The sequence below is a fragment of the Gymnoscopelus microlampas genome (genome assembly GCF_963454915.1).
Source record: "Gymnoscopelus microlampas genome assembly, chromosome: 9".
NCBI classification, from domain to species: Eukaryota; Metazoa; Chordata; class Actinopteri; order Myctophiformes; family Myctophidae; genus Gymnoscopelus; species Gymnoscopelus microlampas.
Genome location: NC_139946.1, coordinates 52,057,436 through 52,083,056, shown reverse-complemented (window position 1 = coordinate 52,083,056; position 25,621 = coordinate 52,057,436). Strand labels below are relative to the sequence as shown.

The following is a 25,621-nucleotide window of genomic DNA, read 5'->3' as shown; positions in this document are numbered from 1 at the left end:
GGCCCTCTTCTGTCACCAGCGGTCCTGTGTAGGAGCTGGCAGGAGCTCTGGTGCTCATATTTCATCTGTGTGTGTGTGTGTGTAGGCAATGTGCACTGCTACCCGCCCCCCCTCCACAACCCCCACACAGAGACAATAACCCCTGGCCCTCTTTTCATGGACGACCCCCGTGTACTGCCCCACAATCCCATTTTTACACGTGTTTTGTGAGAGCCTCTATTAAAAGCTAGCAATTATTTTTTTGTTAAGCTAAAAAAAAGGCAACATGAGTGATTCCCTGACCATGAGAGGTAATCAGTTTACCATTATAACCACACAGTGTGAAAATGTTATTCAATTTCACAAACAACACACACACACACAAATAAACACACACACACACACACACACACGAGATAGCAGTGACAGCTGCATTATTGCCTATAAACAGCAAAGCGGAAAGCAGAGGCAGAGGACAATTTTCCCCTGCAGGGATCAAATCTGACAACTTAATGTCCTCTCTTGTAGAGCAGCCTACAGCCAACATCACAGGGAAAACGTGACAAACACCGAAGGGGCAAATAAATACAAAATTGAAATCAATAAATGTCTTGTACAGTAATCAGAGCCTACTCATCCTTTGCAATAACATTGTTCACAATTAGGACAACATGGTAACACCATACAATGAATCAATCAGTCAATCGATCGAGACATTTAGAAAATAGCTGATCTGCAAGCTCCCTATACATCAACGCGACTTGTGAGCTGGTAGATCTACTATTTTCCCACTATTCGTTGTACGGCAAAGTACATAGGGCTTATAAGTGTTTAAAAAAACCTTAATTGATACAGGAGTAGGAGAAAATCCAGGCATTTCATCTCATTTGCATTCTCCAGATAAGACTTGAAGACTTACTACCTCCAGCCCTGAGGCGAAGCGCTTTCAAATGAGATCACACACCACGGCTGAATGTCAATGAATGCCTCCCAGATAAAGAGTGAACACCTGCATCTGTGGTGGTGGGCTAATTTTCCCTTTGAGACTCGAGATCAATCCAGCTACAGGCAGCCTCCTGGGGAATTAATTCAAGCCAGGAACTAAATTAATTTCATCCCCGGGATTATGTCAGGCAACAACAGGGATGTGTGGGAGAAAGCAAGACAGTATTAGCCATAATCCATGTCTGATCTGTCTCTTGTCCTCGCTGCTACCTTTCATTTGCAGCACAGCTGTTAAATCCTACACGTGTACAAGGGGATTTTTATGAACGCAGCAAGAGACATGTACTTTCCTATTGTGAATACAGCTGAAATTAGGTCTCGCCTAATTCACATGAATAATTGCTTTACTCTCTTAACAAACTACTTAACACTGATCCTGGATTCATTGTGGTAGTCATCTCATCTCATTTGAATGTGAACATTAAAAACCTACATCTTCAAATCTAGAGGTGGTACTGCAGCATTATTCCAGAGTCCAGACTGAACCTAAAATACTGCCCTGCACCATTATATTGATCAAAGTGAGACGTCAAACAAGCCCCCTGGGAGATAAAACAAGCCCCTCGAGAACTGACACATGAACAAGCTAAAGCCTGCCTTCCATGTAAATGCTTTCCTCATCTACATTGTAATTCACTGCCGAACATGAATCTGCCAACCAGGCTTATAATGCAATTCACAAAGCAAGACATGAAATAGACTGTGTAAATTAGAACTGTAACAGCAGACAAATACAGTATGCTTCCTCGCTATAAATATATTGAATGTACTGATTTGTTGCGTGCGGTCGATTGGTGCCGTGCCCTGCAATGTTTCTCAGTTCACCCAACACAGTTTTTACAATACACTTTAAATCAAATTACAGATGACAGTATACAAACGATAAAATATCTTCCTTTGTCTGTTTTTAGGAGCTGCGACTGTGCAGTTATTTATGGCTGAGCTCAGAGGACAAGAGGAAATGCAGCCACATGTCCCCCAGGCACCCTAAACCAAATAAGGTGGAGGAATATTACAGGTCTTCCTGGTATCATGACAGAATGGAGGTTTCTATACATAAATCTGGGTCTCTCTCTTCAAGTGTGCAAGAGGAGCATTGTTACGAATGTCATGCACCCTTAGCTGCCATACACACTATAGAGCCTGCGCAAAGCACAATAAAAAAGAGCATTTCTAGTCTTAACTTCCAACCTGGCGTGATTATTGTGTCATTATAGACAAGCATTTTAAAAAAAAAACATAACTTATTTTCTCGCATTTCTATAAGCTCATGAAACAGGGCATACTGTGTGCTTAAGGCAGCTACATGTTTAATGTACCCATTTCTAAGTTACCCATTCATGTCCGATGAGTTGTATCACATGTACAAAACAGAAAATACATACGTTTATTTAAAAAAAAAGTGTTTATTACATAGAAACATTTACAATGCTTAAATTATCAAATATGCATTATTGTTATCATCCGTTGCTTTCTCTATCTGTACAATTCCCTGCGCAGAATAGTGTTATGAGCTGACACTACATCAGTGATTCTCAACCTTTTTCCATTTCAAGGACCCCCAGTTTGATATATTATTATATTTCTTTTATCTCTGGGAACCCAATCTAATCACTGTAAAGTCCTCAGTGTTAAATTAACTCTCAGAGTGTACAAATGTAACCAAATAATGGTTCCATTTATATCACTCCATTTGGTCCCCGGACCAGACGTTGAGAAACACTGCGCTACATAAGTCAGCACTTCCGTGCAGCTGGCTACATTACTATGGCAACGCACAAGACCCCCCACCCGGCACCCACCACCCCCCCACTCACTCCCTCCCTCGCTCTCTCGCTCTCTCTCTCTCTCTTTGAACCAACATGGCTTCACCAAGCCGTTAAGAAACATGAAAAAGCAAAAGATTAGACAACGCTTAACACTTAAAGTCTGATGGTACAAAGTTGTAGGAAAAAGGAGGTTTCAACCGGTTTGTCTGTGGAATTGTAGCAAAACAATGTTTACTGTGTACATAACGGAGGGTTTTCTTGCACGGTTTAAATGTCTTGAAAGCTCGCGACAAAGTGTGCGGCGGGCACCCCTCCTCGGAATTAGAATGAGCACCTGACTGCGAGCGGAGCCAAAAAAGTGGCGTTGCCATGGAGGGCCCGTCCAGTGGAACGCCACTGTGGACTCTCAATGAACCGTGAAAAACCAGAGTGAATGTAGTGTAGGGCTTTTTGGAAAGTCAGCGAATATGACGGCACACACACTGACACGGACACGTTTCAATAAGTTATGGACACGCACATTCATAGATAGATACATACAGATATATCTGACAGGAACCTTGACGTACGGCTGGGCAATGAACCGAGTACAAACCGATATGTAGAACCAATAACGGACTTAATCTGGCTCATGTAGGTTAATGGAATAATCGAAAAGTAGTTTTTTCTCTTTTTTTATATATATATATATATTATTTAACATTTCTTCAATTGAATCAATGAATTGACATGAACGAATTCTAATAGATCAATTAGTCTGATTAACCAATTAACCTGTATTATACTTCGTTGTACAATGGTGGGGTACAAAAAATGTTAAAATAGCCGATCTACAAGCTCACAACACGCCCAATGCAACGCGTTGAGCTTGTAGATCTGCTATTTTCACTATTTTTATTTTATTATTATTTTATAATCAACATTTTGGAACACAGTAACAGTGATATTGATTTATAGTCACATCGCCCAGCCCTACGCTGTCGTTACACTTTGGTTAGTACTAGGGAACACGTACTGGATAATAATGCACTTTTCTCTGCGTGAATGATTGGTTAGAAAAATGGTGTTTAGGTGCCGAAAGCCAACAAAAACAAATGCTGTCTGAAAACAGTTCATTAAGTGCACCAGTTCCTCATCATCATGCAAGTGTGCCTGAAACACTTCTTAGATGCATTGCTCTGACGCGTTTCATGCATAGACACTCTTCCTGCAGCGCGAAGCCACGTCACGGGAAGACTTTGGACGGCCAGCAGATTGTCGTTTTGCTGCCGGCCACATCGGTCGTCAGCCATAATACTATTCATCGTTGTCTGAAAGAGAAATTGGGGTAGAGGTAGGGGTTAGGGGTAAGGGGTTAGGGGCACAGGGAGACAGAGGGAGAACGTACATGATGTTAGAAGGGATTAGATGGGCAGTAGCTGGAGTGCTTGAGTACACAAAGGGCCCCCCGAGGGGTCATGGGTCACATCATCTCTCTTAATCTGGAGTGATGGAAATGGCGTGAACGGCTCCAGAATGCCAGAGATAGCTATGCAACTTTCACCCCGCGGCCCCAACGCATAGGTCATCCATGAAACAGCATGAGTCACACGGAGCGTGTAACGGGAAAATACAACTGACCTGATGCGGACCGTTTCATATTATTTACACATTCTGTTATTAATCACTGTGTAACCGCCACTGATGTATATTTGTCACAAAGATATTTACCCACTGCCTTTACAGTTTATAGTGCCATTGTCCCACCGTGAGCAAGCAATTTTTGCGACGGCGGCAGCAAAAACTTGAGGGACATTATATCTGATTACTGTAGTAGTACAGTTATGCCCCCTCCCTGAAAATGCAGCTCAACTATGCATACCTTCTGGATTGCTCTGTTATCGTTAATCTATTATGCCGTTAAAATGATTGAATTTATGACGGTGAATTTAATTCTGGCCCTCAGGGTCTCACTTTAGACTTGAAATAATTTATTGTTGTTCACGTAAATGCAAGCCCTTTTATTTCTCTAAAGTATAGTCCAATAACTTACTCATTACTCTCCCCTTCTCATACATGCCCTGAACAGTGTGAAGAATCTCTCTCATTTATTAACAAAGCTGAGAAGAATAAGAGTCCAATCCAATTGGACCAAAACCAAATTTTGCAATGAAAATCTCATTTTTTTCCCCTTGTGACATAAACTCAAACATGTGCTTATGACCAACTTCAGATACATGACTTAGTTCTCCTCTAACGTCCACAAACGCATCTGAAAACTAAGCCGCCGCTAATGCTCAAGAAAGAAGAGTCCTGGCACTTCCTGTCTCCCAGGAAAGGTTCAGGAGGAGACAACTGTTCTGAATTATCTTCCAGCCCTTTGTGCCTTTTTAGGAGAAAAGAGAAACGAGTAGAATAGAGAATGTAAAGAACTTTGATATAGAATAGCTGAATTGAGAGAAAGAGCTTCACTCTTATCTTGAGGAAAGTCTGTGTAAGTCAAACAAAGAGAGACGCTCTGCGTTCCTCGTCTTGATGACTGACTTTGGCGGAGAGAAGCGGTGTGTTTCACATCCCCTCTCTCAGTCCCTACGTGACTGGGTAAAGCCATGGGGCCTTGGAGAGGGAATAGGATTTGGCACATTAGATTAACCCATTCAAACCGGGAAACGCATTCCGTGTAACCACTTTATCCATTATTTTATACTTTGGGATATTCAAAAATAGCAGATATACAAGCTCGTAGCGCGGCACCGAGTGCCGCGCTATGAGCTTGTAGATCTGCTATTTTTGAAATTATCTTGGAACATTTGTACAAATATTTGAATATATATATATTTTGTATTTTGTAACTCAAATCTTTCCTTCTGCAGGGGTCCCTGGAACAACATATTTTGAGATGGGGGTCCGTGGCCAAATACACATCATTTTGGGTGGTCCTTGACATGAAAAAGTTTGAGAACCACTGATACAGAAACATAGGTTTTTCAAAAAAACTGTTAGGATTTATTAGACATTTAGAAGATTTGAGTTACAAATGTTTGACGATTTTCACGAAAAAATCGGTGCCGCACTATGAACTTGTATATCTGCTATTTTTTTATAGCCCTATGAAATCTAAAAATGACACACAGATGCGTTCCCGGTCTTAATGGGTTAAAAGTTCTCTCTGAGCTCTCACACGGCATGCTGCGCTGGGAAAGAGGCATAAAATATAAAAAGGACAATTCATCACAGCCTCCAAAAACACGGCAATTAAAAAAAAAAGGAGGCACACGTGTGCTGCTGTGGCCCACGGCGGTGATGTTAAGACAAAAGGAGAGAGGAGTGTGGTGAGAAACGCAGGGTTGAGGGAACAAAGAGACGAGGAGGAGAAGGAGAAGCTACAGGACCTCGTCTGACCAAACTGATGCTTAAATGCGTTTAAAGACAGACAATGGACAATGCCAGAGGTGTGCCTAGTGTGCCTAAGGACAAACGTTCTGTTAAGTTATAGATAGATCGGCCTAATTTCAGCGAGTCAAGTTAGTCTTTATTATCCCCCGAAATAAATTGGGGAAGCAACAGCAGCAGCAGCATCAAATACACACAATAAAAGTTGTCTCTTAGCTTGAGGGCAGTAAAATGCCACACTCGGCTGGTAACTACACTCAAAGGAAATCGTCTTATATTCATCTCTCTCCGCTGGGCACCACAGTCTCAGCTCTGTCTCTCCAACAGGAACATAAAATGAAATTATATCAAACAATAAAATTCTACACTGCAACGCAACACAGTTTCACATTGGGGAAACTTTTCCAATTTTGGTAGATGAAAAGTTCAGTCTTTTTTTCCTCAGACAAAATGGCTTGGGACTTTGATCTAATTTTGTAAAAGCGTAACTGACCACAGTGACCAGCTTGCAAACTGAAGTGACAAGCTGAGGTTTCAATGAGGGAAAAAAAGTTAATACGATACTTGATAGCTACTTATTGATTTAAATGGATTCATTTAAAACAAGTGTAACAACATCTCGAGTTCTCGACTCAATCTGCTCTGAGGAAGGCTGAGGCCGAAACGAGTCAAGCGTTCGCAATAAATAAGAAAGTATATCTGAGCCAGTCTTGCATCCTTTATTTTGGAGTGATGCTTTTTCCACTTCGGTGGTATTTGAAACAAGTTATATTTATAGCTGAGCACCCACCGTCTAAACATAAAGGCGTCCAGAGGAAGTGCACCGGCTTTTTTTCCAACATCTCAACTCACGTTGGATGAACAAATCAGACTCTGCAGTCACTGATCAGTATCATCACACATTATACAGTTATTTTAAAACATGCAGCTGATGGCTAAATGATGATTATTCATCGTAGCTTTAATCTAATGGGCTGCATCTTAACGTACACCTTTCCCCTGATCATTCCTTCCTATAATTATCCACCTACTGTACCTACCTACTTACTTATCTAACAGCTACATCAGTGATTCTCAACCTTTTCAGGCCGCGACTCCCCAACATAATCATATTTGAACTGACAATCACTTGGAATCGTAGGAGTTGAGGCATTTACTTTTGTTTGGCTTGGAATATAGCTGATCTACAAGCTCACAACGTCTCTCATTGCGAGGCGTTGTGAGCATGTAGATCAGCTATTTTCATATTATTTGACAATTTGGCCAATGTTTGACCAGCTTTTATAGTTTAGTTTGTTGCTTACTTTTGACCCAGTAATGGTCATATTTCCAAGACTTTTCCAAGACTAGAAAAACTGCATAACTGTATACTGTGTAAAGACAGCTTTTGGTATTATGCACAGCACTTGGGTCAACTTTGGTTGTTTTTAAATGTGCTTTATAAATAAAATTGACTTCACTTTTCCAGGATGTGTGGGAAGTTGGGAACCCTGGTAGTTCTTTCCTTTGTTATTTTTAGTATTTTCAGCAACCTCTTGTGGACATATTTGCAGTCTGAGTGACATACATATAGTGACATATACATATACACAGACTAGAACTGTCACTTTCCATTCCAAATTTAGTTTGAACCTGGTGAGGAACTACATTTTTGTACTGTTTTTTACCACAGTCTGATAGTCTGTTGGCCAAGCTAACGGGCAATCTGTGCACAAGTCTCTCTTTCCCTCAGCAACACCAGGAAGGCAGCCGTCATGTATTGAGTGAACAACCGAGAAACCCAATTATGGAAAAAAGTACTGTGTGAAAAAAGTAACGTAGTGACCTAGGCTATTAAATTAAATGAATTGCCAAGCTGTGCTGCTGAATGGATAATCTCAGCCCCAAAGCACCTAAGAAGCTGTAGAAGAATAGAAGTGTGTGAACAAGCATGTAGATGATAGCTAAATGTATGATAAAGTTAAAGCTGTTTGCCTTATCTTGTGGAGGGTGGGTGATAATATTCAAATATAGTTTGATTTTTTGGAAAAGATGTCTGCCCTTAGTGCCCTAACACAGACAAACTTCACTAGAACATGTTTGTACTTGCTTTGCACGTCTCAGATAGAGTGCACCTCATGTCTAACCTCATGTACACACCTGCTGCTACGTGGACCTACCCATGCGTTGCCACTCTTTAACAGCTTATGTCTAACCTCACACACCTGCTGCTATGTGTGCATTTAGATATCTTTTTATTTTTCTCCTTGCCCCCCCCCTCCCCTTTTATGTCTCTCCAGGAAAACAACGAATGATGGAGCTTGCACAAAAATGAATTTTAACCACTGATTTCGACCTGTGAACCTGTGATGTGACAATAAAAGTGATAAATAAAGCACATGTGATACTAACCCTCTTGATACGCCCCGTCTGCCATCACCAGGTGAAGAATGTTGGGGTACAGGTGCTGGTGCTCAGTACCCAGAATGCTCAGCACCAGACTGGAGCCCAGGTCGATGTTCTCGTCCTCGTCTTCGTGGATGGCCTTCAGCGGACAACAAGGACGACAACAGTTACCACCAGTGGTTCTCAAAGTGGAGTCCGGGGACCCCCAGGGGTCCTTGGGGGGTTCCAGGGGGTCCCCAGCAAAATGTTCACCACTTTAACCCTAGATACATCGGCTATTGGAAAATACAATACTTGTACCGTATCTACTATTCTCTAAACATCTGCATTATATCTGCTATTCTCTAAACATCTTGAAAATTGTGAACAATTTGGAATATTACATATACTGTATATAATTGGAACACAAATTGTGTATGGGAGTCCCTGTTACAAAATACTTTCTAAATACATACACATACAAACATACATTTGGGGGTCCATGACATGCAAAAGTTTGAGAATCACTGAGTTAACCCATTCAATACGGAAAACGCATCTGTGTCGTTTTAGATGTCTTTGGGCTATTCAAAAACTATTTTTTGTAACTCAAATCTTTGCTCCGGGGGGGGGGGGGGGGGGGCCTGGAACAAAATATTTAGAGATGGAGGTCCGCGGCCAAATACATATCATTTTGGGTGGTCCTTGACATGAAAAGGTTTGAGCACCGCTGATATAACAACGTTTTTCAGAAACCAGTTAGGATTTAGAAGACATTTGTAGACACGTTCCCTGGTTTGAATGGGTTAATCAACCACACACCACCTGGTGGTTCAGAGGGAGCTGACATGAACCAGACAACGCTCACCTTAATCTTGTTGTAGGCCTCGATGAAGTTCTCAAAGCCCATCTGCTGCTCCAGGTTGAAGCGGAGCTCCTCAAGGCGGCTGAAGATGCTGTCGTGATGCTCCACCGCTCCGCTCTCCTCCTCTCCACTGCCGTCTGTGTTTATCATCAACACACAAAACACATAAAAACACCATTAGAATATGTTATTGCTTCCTGCTTACCAGATGTCAGCACTTGAGCAATAATCCATCGACAGCCAGAAGGCCCCGAGGACAATCTGGATGAAAGATTGCCAGGACAAAAAGCGCATGTGCCTGGTGGATGATCCAGTTGGTACACTCACTGACCATTATCCTCACTGTCAGTCGAAACCTTCCATCTCCATATTTATTTCATTTTCTATACATCAATGCTATTGGCCATAATTAATGTCTCTCTGTGAGGTTTAGAGTCACATGGATCCGACTTCGAATCAGACTACTGTCTTGTCTTGCATTTCTCTCTCTGCTCTGGGTTTCCTGTCTTTGTACACTCTCCCATCTAAAGAAAACATTAAAAAACAAATCACCCCTAATAGGAAGAATCTTAAAAAATAAATAAAATAAAATGAGCTGCCCAGAAGTCATTTTTCCTGCATCTTTGTTGAGTGACTCAGGTAAGAGTGGAAACATCCTTACAACACCCATTTGTTCATGCATTATAACTGTATGGCATTATAACTGTATGGCATTATGACTGCATTATAACAGTATGGCTTGCATTATAACTGTATGGCAATTGGATATAGAGTACCCAAGTTCTGATGTAAAGCCCACGCCTCCTGAGCTTGTATTTCAGCTATTTTCAACATAATATTGACAAATCAAAAACAAAATTGTGAAAAGAATGGAATGATTTTGAAAAAACCTTAAACAAATCTTATGGAGGTCCTTGGCACAACATCTTTTCAGATCTGGGCCCGCGGCCAAATACTTCACAACTTTGGGGACCTTGAACATGAAAATATTTGAGATTCACCGCTCCATTACTCGAGGTGTGAACGCCGGTTTTCAACCCTTTTCATATCAAGGTCCATTATTTATTCGGCATTTGTGCCAAGGACCATTTGATGAGATTTAGCCTCTCAAACCCAAGACTTTTTTTGTTTTAGTTGGATACGATTCTGTCCACAATTCCATGTTGTATTCTTTTTTTAAATATATTTTTGGGTCTTTTTCTGCCTTTATTGATAGGAAAGTAGGCTGACAGGAAATGGGGAGAGAGATGGGGGGGGGGGTGACACGCAGCAAAGGTCGTCGGGAACGGGAGTCAAACCCGCGACACGCTGTCAGGCTGGATTACCAGCCTATGTGGTATGTGCCCAATTCCATGCTGAATTAATGTTGGTGTCATTAGGAGAGAGAACAGGCAAACGTTGATCAAAATAGCAATTCTTTAAATAAGTAATGCAGATGTTTAACAATAATGTAACTCTTGAGAGTGTAAAATGAAACCAAATGGACCCGTAAGGGTCCATTTGGTTTCATTTTACACTCTCAACTCTCCATTTACACTCTTACATTTTACACTCAACTCTCCATCATTTAGCTGGGGACCACCTGGAACCTCCTCAAGGACCACCGGTGGTCCCCGGAACCACTGGTTCAGAACCACTGTCTTACCTGAATGCCATTCCTCGTTGAGCTGGCTGTTGCTGCTGTGATGCTCCTCCTCCCCGTCCCCATTGGTCAGGAGCAACTCCCCGGCCTCTTCGTCGCCGGGGCTGCCGTTGGAGCCTCCTTCTTCCTCCTCCTCCTCCTCCTCCTCATCCTCTTCATCATCCTCCTCATCGTCCTCATCTTCATCATCATCCACAGCCATCCGTTGTTCATCTTCGTCCTCCTCCTCTTCCTCTGCCCGCTCTGCAGCGGCCCCGCTGGCCCCGGGCCCCAGCTTCACCTCCTGGGTTCCTAAACATGAATGGAAGGTCTGGAAAAGTGTGGAATTTGATTTGAGTCATTTCCAGGAGAAATATGCAGAGGACAAATTTCATGACGGTAAATTTCTGTTAGTAAACACATTTCATGTACTGTATGTACCCAGACCCCCAGAGTAGAGACACCAGGGTTCATGTGGTTAACCCATTAAGACCGGGAACGCATCTGTGTCATTTTAAATGTTATTGCACAATATAGGCTATATATTTTTTGAAACAGCATTTTTAACTGAAATCGTTGCTCCTGGGGGCGGGTCCCTGGAACAAAATATTTTGAGATGGGGGTGTCCGCGGCCAAATACATATAATTTTGGGGGTCCTTGACATGAAGAAGTTTAGTTCCAGGGACCCCCAGAAGCTAAGATTTTAGTTAAAAATGCTGTTTAAAAAAATATATAGATTCAAAGATTTTAAAACAATTTCACGATAGCCAAGTATAAAATAATGTTTATAGACTAGAGCAAAAAACGTAAAATGACACAGATGCGTTCCAGGATTGAATGAGTTAATAAACATATACATTTTTATACACAGATGTGACAAACATGGTCTGAAAAATCTACCGCAAAATTCTGTAAGTTTGAGTCTGGAAAAAGTCTGGAATTTTGAAATGTAAAAAGTGTATGAAGGAACCCTGCAGCACCTCGTCCTCGCCGGGGTTCCCGTTGAAGTCTCCTGCATCGTCCTCCTCGTCCTCCGGGGGGCTCCTGCCGAACACTCCCTCCTCCTCTTCCTCCTCCTCCTCTTCCTCTTGCAGCAGTCGCTCCATGGAGGCCCTGAGCTCCCGCAGGTCCTCATCCTCGTACACCCTGTGGAGGAACAAGAACAGGGTTGGGAACCGGAACCCGGGGGAGGTGTGAATCGGAGGAACCGTAATCGGTTCCATCAAATTTGGAACCCGTTTCCGGAAACGGTTTTATCACACTGTCAAGAGACTTCACTGACTATACAATGCAATACAATTAGAATACCCGTGGTTCTCTATCTATACATCTTCAAGCGCTTATCCGGAATGGGGTCGCGGGGGTAACAGTTCCTACAGAGACTTCCAGTCTTACCTTTCCAGAGCAACATTAGCAACTTCCTCCTGGGGGATCCCGAGGCGTTCCCAGGCCAGTGTGGAGATATGATCCCCCCATCTGGTCCTTGGTCTGCCCCGGGGTCTCGTCCCAGTGGGACGCGCATCCCGGGAGGCATCCGTACTAGATGCCCGACCACCTAAGCTGGCTCCAAGTCAAGGAGCAGCAGTTCTAATATTTTAAGATATTATAAGATATTTTATAATAATGTGTGGTTTTCCTTACTCCTCAGTCTCTGATTGGTCGTCATCCTTAGCGGCCTCCTCCAGGTCCTCTACGTCCAGGTTCCCGTCCGGGGGTCCGGCAGCGTGGCGGACCCCCCCGGCCCCGGTCCCCGACCCAGTCCCGGCGGGGTCCTGCTGCTGAGGGCTGAACGGCCGGCTGAGGTCTGGTAGTGAACACGTCCTCAACATCTGACATCACACGGTGCGCGCACACACACACACACACACACACACAGATATACACACACACACACACACACACACACACACACACACACACACACACACACACACACACACACACACACAGTTAATCAAACTAATCAATTATGAAAAATGACTCAACTCAATGTATCACTACCTGGTGATAGTTACAAGAGTGTATTATGGTGTGTGATATATGTAAGGTTATCAGAAAAACACAATCGTTGTTTAACTGTCTTCCATCCCTGTGTTCAAGGGCTTCTGTGGAAAGCCAACTTTTTAGCTGCTCATCAGTTCAGAAAAATAATTCATAGAATAATCACTAGGAAAAGAATCAATAGTTGCCGCCGTATTCTGAACACACCTGACAAGATGCTGGCCAACTGGTCAAAGACAGAAAATCAATAAAAAACAAAGAGCTCTTTTCATTCACATCACACCACAGTGAGATTTAGAAAACCACAGAAAGAGAGAGAAAAAAAAACTGTCTTAGCGAGCAATAATCCCCGGCGGTCTCCTGGGGCCGGGATTGAACGGCGGCCAAAAGCTTGTCCACATGGCCACACTAGTGACCACGCTCAGACGGAACTATTTCAACAAATGTGATTTGTTTTTTCTTTTCTCTTTGTTGTTTTTATTCATGAACCCAGAGGACAAATGGCTGAGGCAGGGGGAGTGTGCGCGTGTGCGTGCAGGCGGTAAGGGAGAGGCCACGGAGAGGCCGGTGGCCCCCTCCGTGGGCCGTGGCCCCCCGGTATGGTGACACAACAGAGACGTGGAAAAATTGCATTAGTAACGCTTGGTCTTCAGGCACAGCCCTGGCTGACAAAACAGACACAGACGGACGCGCACGCACACACACACACACACACACACACACACACACACACATGGGCCACAGGGCACAGGGCTGCACCTTCAGCCCGATTTATATTTACAGTAGTTATGCACCGGTACCGTGCCTCGAAAATAGCCAATCTGCAAGCTGGCTCACAGACTCTACAGTATATACTTGTGAGGACATCAGCATTTTAGGAGAGTGATTTTATGAACGTCACACTTGTGAGCTTGTAGATCTCTTATTGTCGGTGCATGACACCGGCGCGCAGCGCAAATGTAAATCAGGCATAGCTCCAAGTAACGCCAACCCATAAACCTAACCTCTAAATGTCTAATCTGACTCAAAATAACCTTTTGTTAACTATAAAAACAGCCATGTGGTCTTTATGAGGATCAGGAAAACGGTCGTCAATGTCTATTTCTCAAATCAAATTCTACTATACATTTAGCCCTCACAAGTATAGTAATACACACACACACACACACACACACACACACACACACACACACAGCCCGATTCATACTTACTTGCTAGCTGGTATTGCTCATCGAAAATAGCCGACCTGCAAGCTCACAACGCGTCGCACTGCGACGCGTTGTGAGCTTGCAGATCGGCTATTTTCAGCGCATTAGGACAAGTGGGGGCACGCACCGAGCCGTGCGCGCTCTACCGCAAAGACACAAGCTCATTTTCTCTCTCTCTCTCTCATGTATATAAATAACGTTGAGCTGAGTGGTGCGCCTCTGCGTCCCTGATGGAGGTTGTGTAAGACGCAGAGGGTGATGGATGTGCTCTCTCTCTCTCTGTCTCTCTCTCTCTCTCTCTCTCTCTCTCTCTCTCTCTCTCTCTCTCTCTCTCTCTCTCTCTCTCTCTCTCTCTCTCTCTCTCTCTCTCTCTCTCTCTCTCTCTCTCTCTCTCTCTCTCTCTCTCTCTCTCTCTCTCTCTCTCTCTCTCTCTCTCTCTCTCTCCCCTATCAGAGACTCCAGTGTTTTGCAGACCATGTGATTAATAGCACTGTGGCTCCGTTCCACGTCCACCTCATTAAAAAAAAAAAAGAAAAAAAAAACGGATGAAAAGACAAAAATACCTCCAGCCGACCAGTGTAGTTCGCTACGCACACACAAGGACGTGCGTCGTCTATTCGCAAACCTACAACCCCCCCCCCCCCCCTTCCCCCCACTTCCTCCGAAACAGCTGGTCACCCGTCGACCCCCCCCCATCCCATCACTGGTCTCTTGGGTCCCATAATGCAGTGTGATATTTGCAGTGATTGCTGACCACGCAAAAAAAAACGGGACTCTATGCATGGTCATGTTTGCTGTGGGAACGTGGGACTGCCTGAGGGGACGTTGTTGTTTTTTCGGTCTCAACACGCCTTGAAAACACACCTGTCGGGGGGGTGCCTGGTGGCTTAGCCATGTTAGTGAACAGACCATTATGCTCCATGTGAGCGCGAGGACGACCCTGGGTTCGATTCCGACCCCCCACCCCCCTCCCCTGTCTTGTCTCGCGTGTCTGTCCTCTCTCTCTCTCTTTGCCCTTGGGGTTCCTGTCTCTCTCTCTACACTGACCTACCTTTCGCTACGAGCTTGTATATCAGCTATTTTTTTGAAAAATCTTGAAAATGTGTGCAAATCTTTGAATGTATGTAAAGAGACAATTTGTAACTAAAATCTCTGCTTCTGGGGGATTCTACAAAGACTTACGTTGCTATAATATCAGTGGTTCTAAAACCTTTTCATGTCAAGGACCCCCCAAAATGATATGTAATTTGGTCCGCGGACACCCATCTCAAAATATGTTATTCCAGGGACCCCCAGAAGCAAAGATTTGAGTTACAAATGTTCGCTTTAAAAAATATATATATTCAAAGATTTTCACACATTTTCACGATTTTTCAAAAATAGCAGATCTACAAGCCTGTATATCTGCTATTTTTGAATAGCGCAAAGAAATAAAAAAAAGATGACACAGATGCGTTCCCGGTCTTAATGGGTTAAATGAACAATGGTGAGAACAGGAATACTACACTGCTGTTAGTGTACAGCATTGGTTCTCAAAGTGAGGTCCCCAGCTAAATGATGGACAGGGACCAAATAGACCCTTATGGGTCTGTAACTCTGAGAGTGTACAAATGGAACCATTTGTACACTCTCAGAGTTAAATTAACATTGATTTTACAATATGAATTGGGGTCCCAGAGACATACACTACATGCCATTATATGGGGGTCCGTAATGCATGTGAAACTGGGGGTCCTTGAAATTAAAATGGTTGAAATCGCTGCTAGAGAGCCGTAAAATCTTCTCTTATGGGGGTCCCTGGCTTATCTTTTCAAATGGGGGTCCGCGGTCTAATAAGTGTCTATTTGGGGGTCCTTGGCACAAAAAAGTTTGAGAACCACTGGTGTACAGCATTTTTTCTTGCCTCTCTCCGGGGGGCGGGGCGGGCGGGGCGCTCACCTTGGGGTTGTTGGCGTCGAACATGCCGGTGGAGAGGCCGATGAGCAGCGCGTTGTGCTGCTTGGAGCGGAGCGGCGAGACGGAGCGCGAGCGGGACGCCACCGAGGACGAAGACTCCTCCATGGAGGACTGGCCTGACAGCAGGCCCAGGGCGGCGGCACGGCGGCGGGCTGGAGAACACAGCTTCATGAAGAGAGGCTCCGGAGGATCACAGGCCGGTGGTAAACCTGCAGGAGGAGAAAGGAGGAGGGAAGCACATCGAGAAGAGGGGTTTCAGTGAACTGTCTAAACCAGTGGTTCTCAAAGTGGGGTCCGTGGACCCCCAGGGGTCCTTAGGGGGGGTTAGCTAAATTTGTTACAATTTGTCACTAAATTAGCGTCATCATTTTAACCACTTTAAAGGAGTAGTTCACCCCATGAAGCCTTAAATTCATGTATTATTTATTTCTTGTCATTCCTAAGCCAATAATTTGATTACCGGTGGAAAAAGATGCTAATGTATCCGGTAGGAGACACAAAGTAGACTTTTTGTGTCTCCTACCGGAGATGCAGACGGTCATCAAATTATTGTCTTAGGAATGCGACAAAAAAAAATAAAAAAATCATGAATTCAAGGCTTCATGGGGTGTGTAATTGATAGAAAATCAAGAAAATGTTTTGGGTGAACTACTCCTTTAACCATGCGTTTATACTTTGGCTGTTCAAAAATAGCAGATCTACAAGCTCATAGCGCGGCACTCTGTGCGGCGCTATGAGCTTGTAGTCTATGATAGAATGTCACGATACAAGCTATGAGCTTGTATCGTGACATTTTGTGCTAATCTTTGAATATATTAATTTTAAAGCGAACATGTTTAACTCAAATCTTTGCTTCTGGGGGGTCACTGTCACAAAATATAAGAGGGGGGTCCGCAGCCAAATATGTATCATTTTGGGGGTCCTTGACACAAAAGGTTTGAGAACCACTGGTCTAAACCACTTAAAAGCATTATACTGTCTTTACCGGGCCCCCCCAGGGGTCCGTACTAACCATTCAATTATGTAAGTTATTTGCAATTATTTGAGCGACAATTAATCGTCAAGTAAAATGTCATCATCGTGACAGCCCTCGTGTAGACAGACAAAAGGCCTGTCTACACGATGATGACATTTTACTTGACGATTAATTGTCGCTCAAATAATTGCAAATAACTTGCATAATGTAATGACTTTATACTTTATATGAATAGTGGAAATAGCCTCATGAAGAGAGAATGAGAGAATCATTTAGAATAGGTTTTATTGTTATCATCCCACCTACAGTATAGACAGTTTAGAATTCTGTACTCTAACAACAAAAATAATAATTATATATGTTCTCATGGGGGTCCCTGGCACAAACTCCTTTGAAATAGGGGTCCACACACTGCCTAACACATCAATTTGGGGTTCCTTGACGTCAATAAAGAGAACCACTGCTATAATGTAACTAGGATATCAGGTACACTTCAAACCTATCCTTCTGAATACATAAACATACTTAGAAATTGTGGACAAGTAAACAGCATACATCTAACTAACATACATACAGTACTGTAGCATAATGTGAACAAGTAACAGAGATACATCTGGATAACAGATCTAGCATCTATCTAAAGAGGCAGCTATGTACTGATACATAGAAATAAGGAGTGGAAGAGGGTGAGGTTAAAGTCTCTGAAGAGATGAGTTTTCAAACTGCGGTGAAAGATGAGAAGTCAGTCTGCATGCACACAATATCCACAGTATTCACTCACATCACGGCCTTGAATCAAGGTGCTTATAAATAAGAGTTGTTTTCCTATGCACTACAGAGAGAAAAGACAATGCAGATATGTGTGAGCCACAGCTACAACCTTGACTCCATTAGATGCTGTCTAGCTCCCAGCATTAAGATTCATTACTGGTGAAACGTCTAGTACACCATTGTCTCTCTTTTAGGTCGTAAACCCATCACTGGTATTTATCAGAATGTAGGGATTATTACATGTTTCATTTTTGTAATGATAGTTAATTTACGATCATTTCATACTTTAAGTTTTTTCTTATTTCTTATTTTATAATGATATCCTGTGCATTTTATTTGGTCTAAATCTTCTATTTTTTAACTTTTTAAACTCACCATCATTGCAAATGAGGGTCATTTCCTTGATGGTATAAAGATGAAATAAAGGTTGATGATGATTTGTTATGCACCTTAAATAACCACATTTCCAATATCTCCATGTGTGTGTATGATTCTTTACTTTCCCCAAAGCTAGCGATGGAAGATGTTACAACTGAGACCATGTGGATTCCTGTGGCAGGGGGCCATTTTATAACGAGACACATAATCTAATAACAGCATGGCGTCCGTGTAATGATAGCAAGTCAGTAGGGGTGCTCTTCATGAATGAATCGTTATCTTCAGTGTGGTTTGACGATCAGTCCTCTGATGATTTCGAGACCCGTTTCTCCATATAATAAGAGTGAATGGAACGGCTACTCCCCTGGTTCCTCCAACACAGAGGCACAGAGGCAACAGATGAAGATGATATGACAATATCTGGTCTTGAATCACGTCCAGGTACCTAACAACACTTAGTACCTAAATAACACTACCAAAAGAAAAAGGAGTTGGTGCCCCTAGAGGCAAAAACAAAGAAAGATTTTTTTTTTTTACTGAAGGACAAAGGATTTTTTTGTGTGTGGACTGTGGACCTACACATACAGTACAGGCATCTATGCTGATGGCTTAATCATTTAAACCTGGTATTGAAGAACACAGTTCATCATTGTCTCAACGAACAGAAACAAAACCCTGTTCTAGATTTTTGACAATCAGCTCTGTCTCCAATTAATCAGAAGTTAGAACTGACAATTATTTACATGATTTGTTTTGCCTTTATTTACCCAGGGGTGGTTCACTGAGAACAAATTGTCTTTTCCAGGAACGCCCTGCTAAAAAAAATATGTAATTCTTCGAGAAAAAAAAAGTTTAGGCCCGGACCACTGGCCAGGCGGTCCGGGCACCTAGGATCCAGTGTAGCCTTACAGAGCGTTGCAGGTTCAAGTACCAATCCCAACAGCCTTATGGCGTGTCACTCACCATCTCTCTCTCCCCGTTTCCTGTATAACTTCACTTTACAATCAATAAAAGGCATAAACAGCCTCATTTTTTTTCCTGGATAGAAAAGCAGAAAGCAGCACAGAAAAAGGCAGTGGCCCTTGGTCAGGAATGATAGAGCCTTTCTGTCTAAATCAGTCAGTGAATAATGGTCAGTTGGTGTTTATGGGAGCGCATTCCCCTTAGCCGTTCCTGAACAGCAGAATGGCGACCTGGCCCAAGTAGAAGTAGATGAAATGCTTCGTCTCGTGAGTGACGTAGCTGCCGAAGCTCCTCCCGACGATGCAATGCCAGACGCGGTTGTACTTCTTATCAAACTCCTTCTTGATGTGCGCGGCCATGTCTTTCTCCATGTTGTACTTCTCCAGGGCCTGCGTGGCACACTCCACTGCATCCTGCTGCATGTCCTCAGACATGTCTGCACTTTTGATCACTGCCTTTCTGTCAGACATGGTGGTTGTTGCTGCTGTTATGTCTATCAAACACTCGACCGGTTGTTTAACCAGATCCAAGAGGCGCTGTGATGGTATCCGAGCAGGAATGAAACTAACTCTGAGATTCCCTTGCCTTTATATTATTGGCTACGGTGCGTGTGTCATCCTGGTGATGTCAGCACGAGACAGTCATATCCGTATATGGAGCAGTGTTGATTTCGTCGACTAAAACTATGACGAAATATGTTGGTCGACTACCTTTTTTCACTGACTAAAACTAAATAAAAACAAAATAAAAACTAAGCTATGATGACTAAAACTAATATATAAATTGACAATTTCGTCAACAAATAAAACTAGACTAAAATGTTAGGGAGGGACGAGTGGAGAAGAGATCCAGTAGAACTAAAAGACAAGTCATTTTATGTTTGGTTGCACTCGGGTGTTGCGCTCTGAAAATAGCAGATCTACAAGCTCACAACGCGTCGCGCTGCGACGCGTTGTGAGCTTGTAGATCGGCTATTTTCAGCATGCAACCAAGTGTAAAATCAGCCATTACGATGCCATCAAGGCACCGCCAACATACATTTTATTCGACTAAATCAGCTGTAGATTCAGCCGACTATAATCTTATGATTTTTAGTCGACTAAAACTAGACTGACAGTAAAACATTTCAGATGACTAAAATATGACTAAAACTAAATAGAATTTTATTCAAAAGACTATGACTAAAAATACATTTAAAAATGGCGTCAAAATCAACACTGATATGGAGTCCCAATATGCCCTAAGATGGACGCCGGGATGTCGGACTTGGATATGCTCCATATTTGGAGTGACAAGCATTCAGTGACGTGGTCGGACCTACAGCAGTACCGCGTAACTATGTCTACCTATCCAACGAACCCTTATGATGAGAAAGCCTTTACTACAATGTCCTTGTAAATTAGATTGCTCGTCTTCTTTAAAGAGACGACTCTTCTTCTCTAAGCGGCAACTCCCGCAAAGTGGTTGACACACAAAAGCAATGTGGGTGTGTGACTGCCGTCCCCAAAATAAATATTAAAAAAAAATGTTTAAATGCTTCAACATCACAGACAATATTACTATATCATTGTCCAGGTATCTCACAGGTTACTGTAAACTGGATATGATGTAACTAACCCTTTGTAAACAAAGCCAGTGGTCTGCTAGACTCACCTGAGGTGTCTCTGGCATTCTCTGCTTTCGGCTCTGCCTCCTTGGTCTCTGCTGGTCTCTCAGCGCCCTCTGGTGGCCTAAAAACAATGAATTCCCATTTAGCTCGATGGATTCTCTGCAAGGTCTACGCTCTCAGTACAGTTTACAGTTTACAGTTTAGGCATTTAGCAGACGCTCTTAATCCAGAGCGATTTAGAGTAAGCAAGGACACAAGATAATACATCATAATACACATAATACATCAAAAGCATAAAAATAGTGATCTAATAATAAAGTAATACATAATTAAACCAATAATCTAATAATAACTAATACATAAGTAAACCAAGAACCTATCATCAGCCTACATTGAAACTATACACACTATGCCAGGTCAACAATGACATGGCATCTGTCTACATTTAACATGCTATCTAAGTTACATTTTAGTCTTTGCATAATCCTGCAAGGTCGTCAAGGCTACGGCAAGTTTTACAGGCTGAGTTGGAGTCTGAAAAGGTGAGTCTTCAGATTACGGCAGAAGCTTGGGAGTGAGTCTGCAGTTGTAATTGCAATGGGGAATTCATTAGGCCTTCAGTAAGCCTGCAGTAATAATGCTGGATAGCTGAACGGTCCAGACTCACGCTGGCTGCTGGCTGCGTTGCTCCCAGGCCTGCTGTACCGCGGTGGGGGGTTGATGTGAAGCCAGCTTGGGGCATTCCTCCTCCAGGTCCACCGCCTCCAGGTCTGCTGGTTCTGTTAAGTGTTCAGGTCAGGGGGTGAATGACACATTTATAAATGCTTACAAAAATGTTTATTTATTTATAATTCTTTTTGCCATCCCAATTTAACCACTTGGACCCCAGCATGCCTATTCTGGGGGGAACGCTCGTCAAACAACGCAACGCATCGCAGCGGGTCGTGGGCTTGTAAATAGGCTACTTTTGGTGAAGAGATTTGGTGTACAGTGAAAAGAAAGTTCCAGTTCCAGGTTTAAGTGGTTACCGGTAATTGTTACGCCAATTCCTGATTCCCCATGTATTCTAGTCCCTTGTCACTGCTAACTGCTACAGTTGGTACAAGGGAGAGCACAGACAAATATGCGTTTCCTCTGATACGTGTACAAGGCCACTTCTTGTGAGGAGTTTCACCAGGAGGACGTGTCAGATGTGGAGGAACATGCTGCTCCTCCTAGTTCCACACCCCTGAACAGGCTGAACACACTGTAGCCCTGCGCCACCGGAGCACCACTTGGTAGCTTAACTGAAACATCGCTATCTGGTCCGTTGACACTCGGTGGCCATTCTATTAGGTACACAACAGTACATGTCTACTGAGCATCAGACAGGTACGACGGCGATTTGTGCCCCCATCCTTTACCATGTTCAATGAGAGGCTGGATGTTGGTCTATTTATTCTCAGTGAACTCTACACACCGCACAGCAGTGTCTATCAAACCTTTCTAATTTGACCCACAGTTTGACATTCATTAGGCCACAGACCTCCATTTGACACATTGTCTTTCTTTCGGTCTCTCTGGGACCCCAAATCACTGTAAAATCCAGTGTTAATTCAACTGAGAGTCTACAGTCTACAAACCCAGCTACGGGTCCATTTGGTTCCAAATGTACACTCTCAGATTTTCTCTGATTAATTTTGCTGGGGAACCCCCTCAAGGACACCCGGGGGTCCCTGGTCCCCACCCCGTCTCGCACTAACAATCATACCACGTTCAAAGTGGCTTATCACCTGCTCATTCTGATGTTGGTGGAACTGTAACTGAACCTCTTGGCCCTTTTTGCAAACAATACTTTATATTGTCAATACTTTATATAAGTTTCAGCCACATCATTCTCTGTTTGGAGAACTCTTTTTTTCTATGGATTAGTCACCCCATGAAGTCTTCAATTCATGGATTTTTTCTTTGTTTTTGTCTCATTCCTAAAACAATAATTTGATGACCAATGGACAGGAAGGCGGCGGTTTCGGTAGGAGACACAAAGGAGACTCTTTGTGTCTCCTACCGGAAACCGCTGCTGGTCATCAAATAATTGTCTTAGGAATGAGACAAAAACAAAAAAATATCCATGAATTCAAGTCTCCATGGGGTGACTAATCCATAGGAAAAAAAAGTCATTTTGGTGAATTATCCCTTTAATGAATGGGTGGATATAAGTGCCCACTGAGTGCATTATATACTAACCCTGGATGTCTGTGAGTCCAGGTGGCATCAGCAGCCGGTTCTCTGCCTCAGGGACAACAGGGTCCCGCCGAACCGAGGCCTCCGTCGTAACCACAACCTCCTCCTGACCCTGAGCCCTGGGGCTCTGAAGCACAGCTGCTTGGTGGGGGGGCTCAGGGGGCTTCGCCGAGTCTCTAGACGGACTCAGTCCTGCAGGCGTCGGCGTCACTGCTGCTGTTTGCTTAGACTTGTCTGTGGGGGAGAACATGTGGGGATATTATCACAGCAGCTGCTTCAACATAACCATAATCGTGTGTGAAAATGCTGCGCTGAGATCTAAAAAGCCCCTTGTTTCTCCATGAACTGTGTAATGATGAGCTCTATGGACAAACCTGTTTAAGGTTTATGGACTCATGGACTATGATGACAGAGAACCTGCGAGCCCTGCAGGTACTGTAGACACACTTTTACAGTACTGTATATGGACAAGACACACCAACTTCTACTGTTACCACTTGTGCCACAATTGCTGTGATTGTTACCGGCTAGTTGGGTAATGTGTGAACAAAAGGAGAAGGTCTGCACACCGTGTTGATGCTCCCAAAATCATTTAATAATAGAGCCGTCTATTATAAAATTATTTTTGGACCTTCTCTGTGCGGACCTTCTTCTTTTGTTCACAGTTTATCTGTTTTGATCCAGCACCAATCATAATGTTTGGATGTGCGTACACCTCTTGACCTCTATAGTTGGGCAATGTTTGGCATAAGTTTAAGTTTAATGTAAGTACATTGTCAATCACTGACTGCAACTTCTATCTATTTTATCCACAGGAAGAGAGACACTGGACGTGGCACTAGGTCAGACAGACACCAGACTGGACTGTGAGGTCCATCGTAGGCAGACCACTTTGGGACAGAATGTCCTCTCCATCAAGGGAAGCCTACGATGGAATAGCCTCCACTCTACGGGAAAGCCCCACCTTGTGTACTTTTAAAACTAAAACAATGGTTAAAAATAGCAATTGTTAAAAATGTCTCAAACATGTGACCATTGATAGTTTTTAGAGCTTAGATATTTCAAATTAGGCTTTAGATATTCTATTGTTTAGGTATTAGACTTTAGTATTTACGTTTTTATTTAGGTTTAAACTAGGTATGATATTCTTAAAGGAGTAGCATTGATTTCATGGAGATTTTTTGTCGCATTCCTAAGCCAATAATTTGATTACCGGTGGAAAGATGCTAATGTATCCGGTAGGAGAGTCTTTGAGTCTCCTACCGGAGAGTCCGCTCCCATGGACGTCATGCCAAATTATTGGCTTAGGAAAGCAACAAAAACAAAAAAATCTCCATGAATTAAATGCTTCATGGGGTGTACTACTACTCCTACTCCTTTAAAATAAAAATGTAGACAGACAGTCTGTTTTTGTCATGTTGACAGTGTGGTGTTGTTGTTATGTGGGACTACGGATCCGGCATGTTTACATGAGATCATGTTCAGTTGATTGAATTCACGTTGTAATGTGCATTGTCCCGTCTAAATGAACAGATAAAGTAGAGTAAAGGACTGACCCATACAGATGCTGACATTGTCCAGCGTTGTCTGTGTGAACGGCTGCAGCTCCGCCTCCCCCAGCACTCTCAGAACCTGAGAGTCTGGACTCCGCCACGCCTTCCTGGGACCCCCTTCGTCCTGCTGAGGGACCCCCATCTGAATGACCTCGCCCACCGTGTGCTCTGAGAGGGTACATGTACTGTTCAGTGACCTTTCAGCTCACTAAAAATGAATACTTCCTAAGGTTAAAATGAGCATCAAATCAATATTTTAAAGGTTTTTATTTTCACATGCAGTACATAAATTCCATAGGGCTAGACCACACATGGACAAATGACATCATCAACTTGTGACGGGCATTGCCCCATTGAGTGAAAGATGAACTGTTTCTAAAATAAATCAAATATTTAAGGTGTTTTTAGTTATAGAGGACAATTATAATGTATTAAGGCATATTTGGCTTATTAGCCAGGGATCATTTTAAATATCAAAAATGGACACCTTGTGGATCGGCTATTTTTGCTATTTTTCTGAGCTTTTTTAATCTTGCCTCTAACTACCCTACAATAAAAAACTAAAACTGAACTAAAACTAAGCCTTTTCATGAAATAAAAACATAACTAAAAACACCTGCTTTATGTATTAAAACAAACTGAAATTGAACACATGAAGTCAACATTATAATAATCTTTTTCAGTATACAGACGTTATGTTACATGTTGTCATTCTAACACTCACCAGCCGTCCTGACGTAGCTCTCCTCCAGAGTCTGCTGGGCCACAGAGAGGACCAGTGGAGCTCCTGCCTCCCACCTCTTCCTGTCTCCACCAGATGGCGGTCTCTGCTCCGGAGACATCACAGTGCCTGGGGAAGGAGGGGATACAATGTATCCAGTTTTCATTAATCAGCCATACTTGTTCTCTTTTTGGTTTCCTCTCGTCAAAGTGGAGTTTTTCCTTTCCTCTGTTGCCAAGTAGGCTACTTGCTCATGAGGGAATTGTGTTGTGTCTCTGTAAACTAA

General features: G+C 43.0%; 2 protein-coding genes across 5 annotated transcripts in view; both read right to left on the bottom strand.

Annotated features, from left to right (window-relative positions):
- Nucleotides 1-3,445: 3,445 nt before the first annotated feature.
- The window catches only part of nek1 (NIMA-related kinase 1), a 46,491-nt gene continuing 24,315 nt past the window's right edge, over nucleotides 3,446-25,621 (bottom strand). For all 4 annotated transcript variants that reach the window (XM_084067808.1, XM_084067810.1, XM_084067811.1 and 1 more), the window contains 12 exons: nucleotides 25,339-25,464; nucleotides 24,618-24,782; nucleotides 23,065-23,295; nucleotides 21,506-21,617; nucleotides 20,883-20,959; nucleotides 16,124-16,350; nucleotides 12,618-12,805; nucleotides 11,957-12,122; nucleotides 11,000-11,306; nucleotides 9,358-9,491; nucleotides 8,517-8,649; nucleotides 3,446-4,063 (listed from right to left, as the gene is read on the bottom strand). In XM_084067808.1, the coding sequence (XP_083923934.1) occupies nucleotides 4,050-4,063; nucleotides 8,517-8,649; nucleotides 9,358-9,491; nucleotides 11,000-11,306; nucleotides 11,957-12,122; nucleotides 12,618-12,805; nucleotides 16,124-16,350; nucleotides 20,883-20,959; nucleotides 21,506-21,617; nucleotides 23,065-23,295; nucleotides 24,618-24,782; nucleotides 25,339-25,464 (1,880 nt within the window). In that variant the 3' untranslated portion in view covers nucleotides 3,446-4,049. The remainder of the gene's footprint in view (nucleotides 4,064-8,516; nucleotides 8,650-9,357; nucleotides 9,492-10,999; nucleotides 11,307-11,956; nucleotides 12,123-12,617; nucleotides 12,806-16,123; nucleotides 16,351-20,882; nucleotides 20,960-21,505; nucleotides 21,618-23,064; nucleotides 23,296-24,617; nucleotides 24,783-25,338; nucleotides 25,465-25,621) is intronic.
- On the bottom strand, nucleotides 19,320-19,699 carry LOC311052695 (dynein light chain 2, cytoplasmic-like; the record flags this gene model as incomplete). The annotated part of the gene is made up of 1 exon (XM_084067812.1): nucleotides 19,320-19,699. One exon carries the CDS (start codon nucleotides 19,697-19,699, stop codon nucleotides 19,430-19,432), a length of 270 nt encoding a protein of 89 aa, XP_083923938.1. The 3' UTR covers nucleotides 19,320-19,429.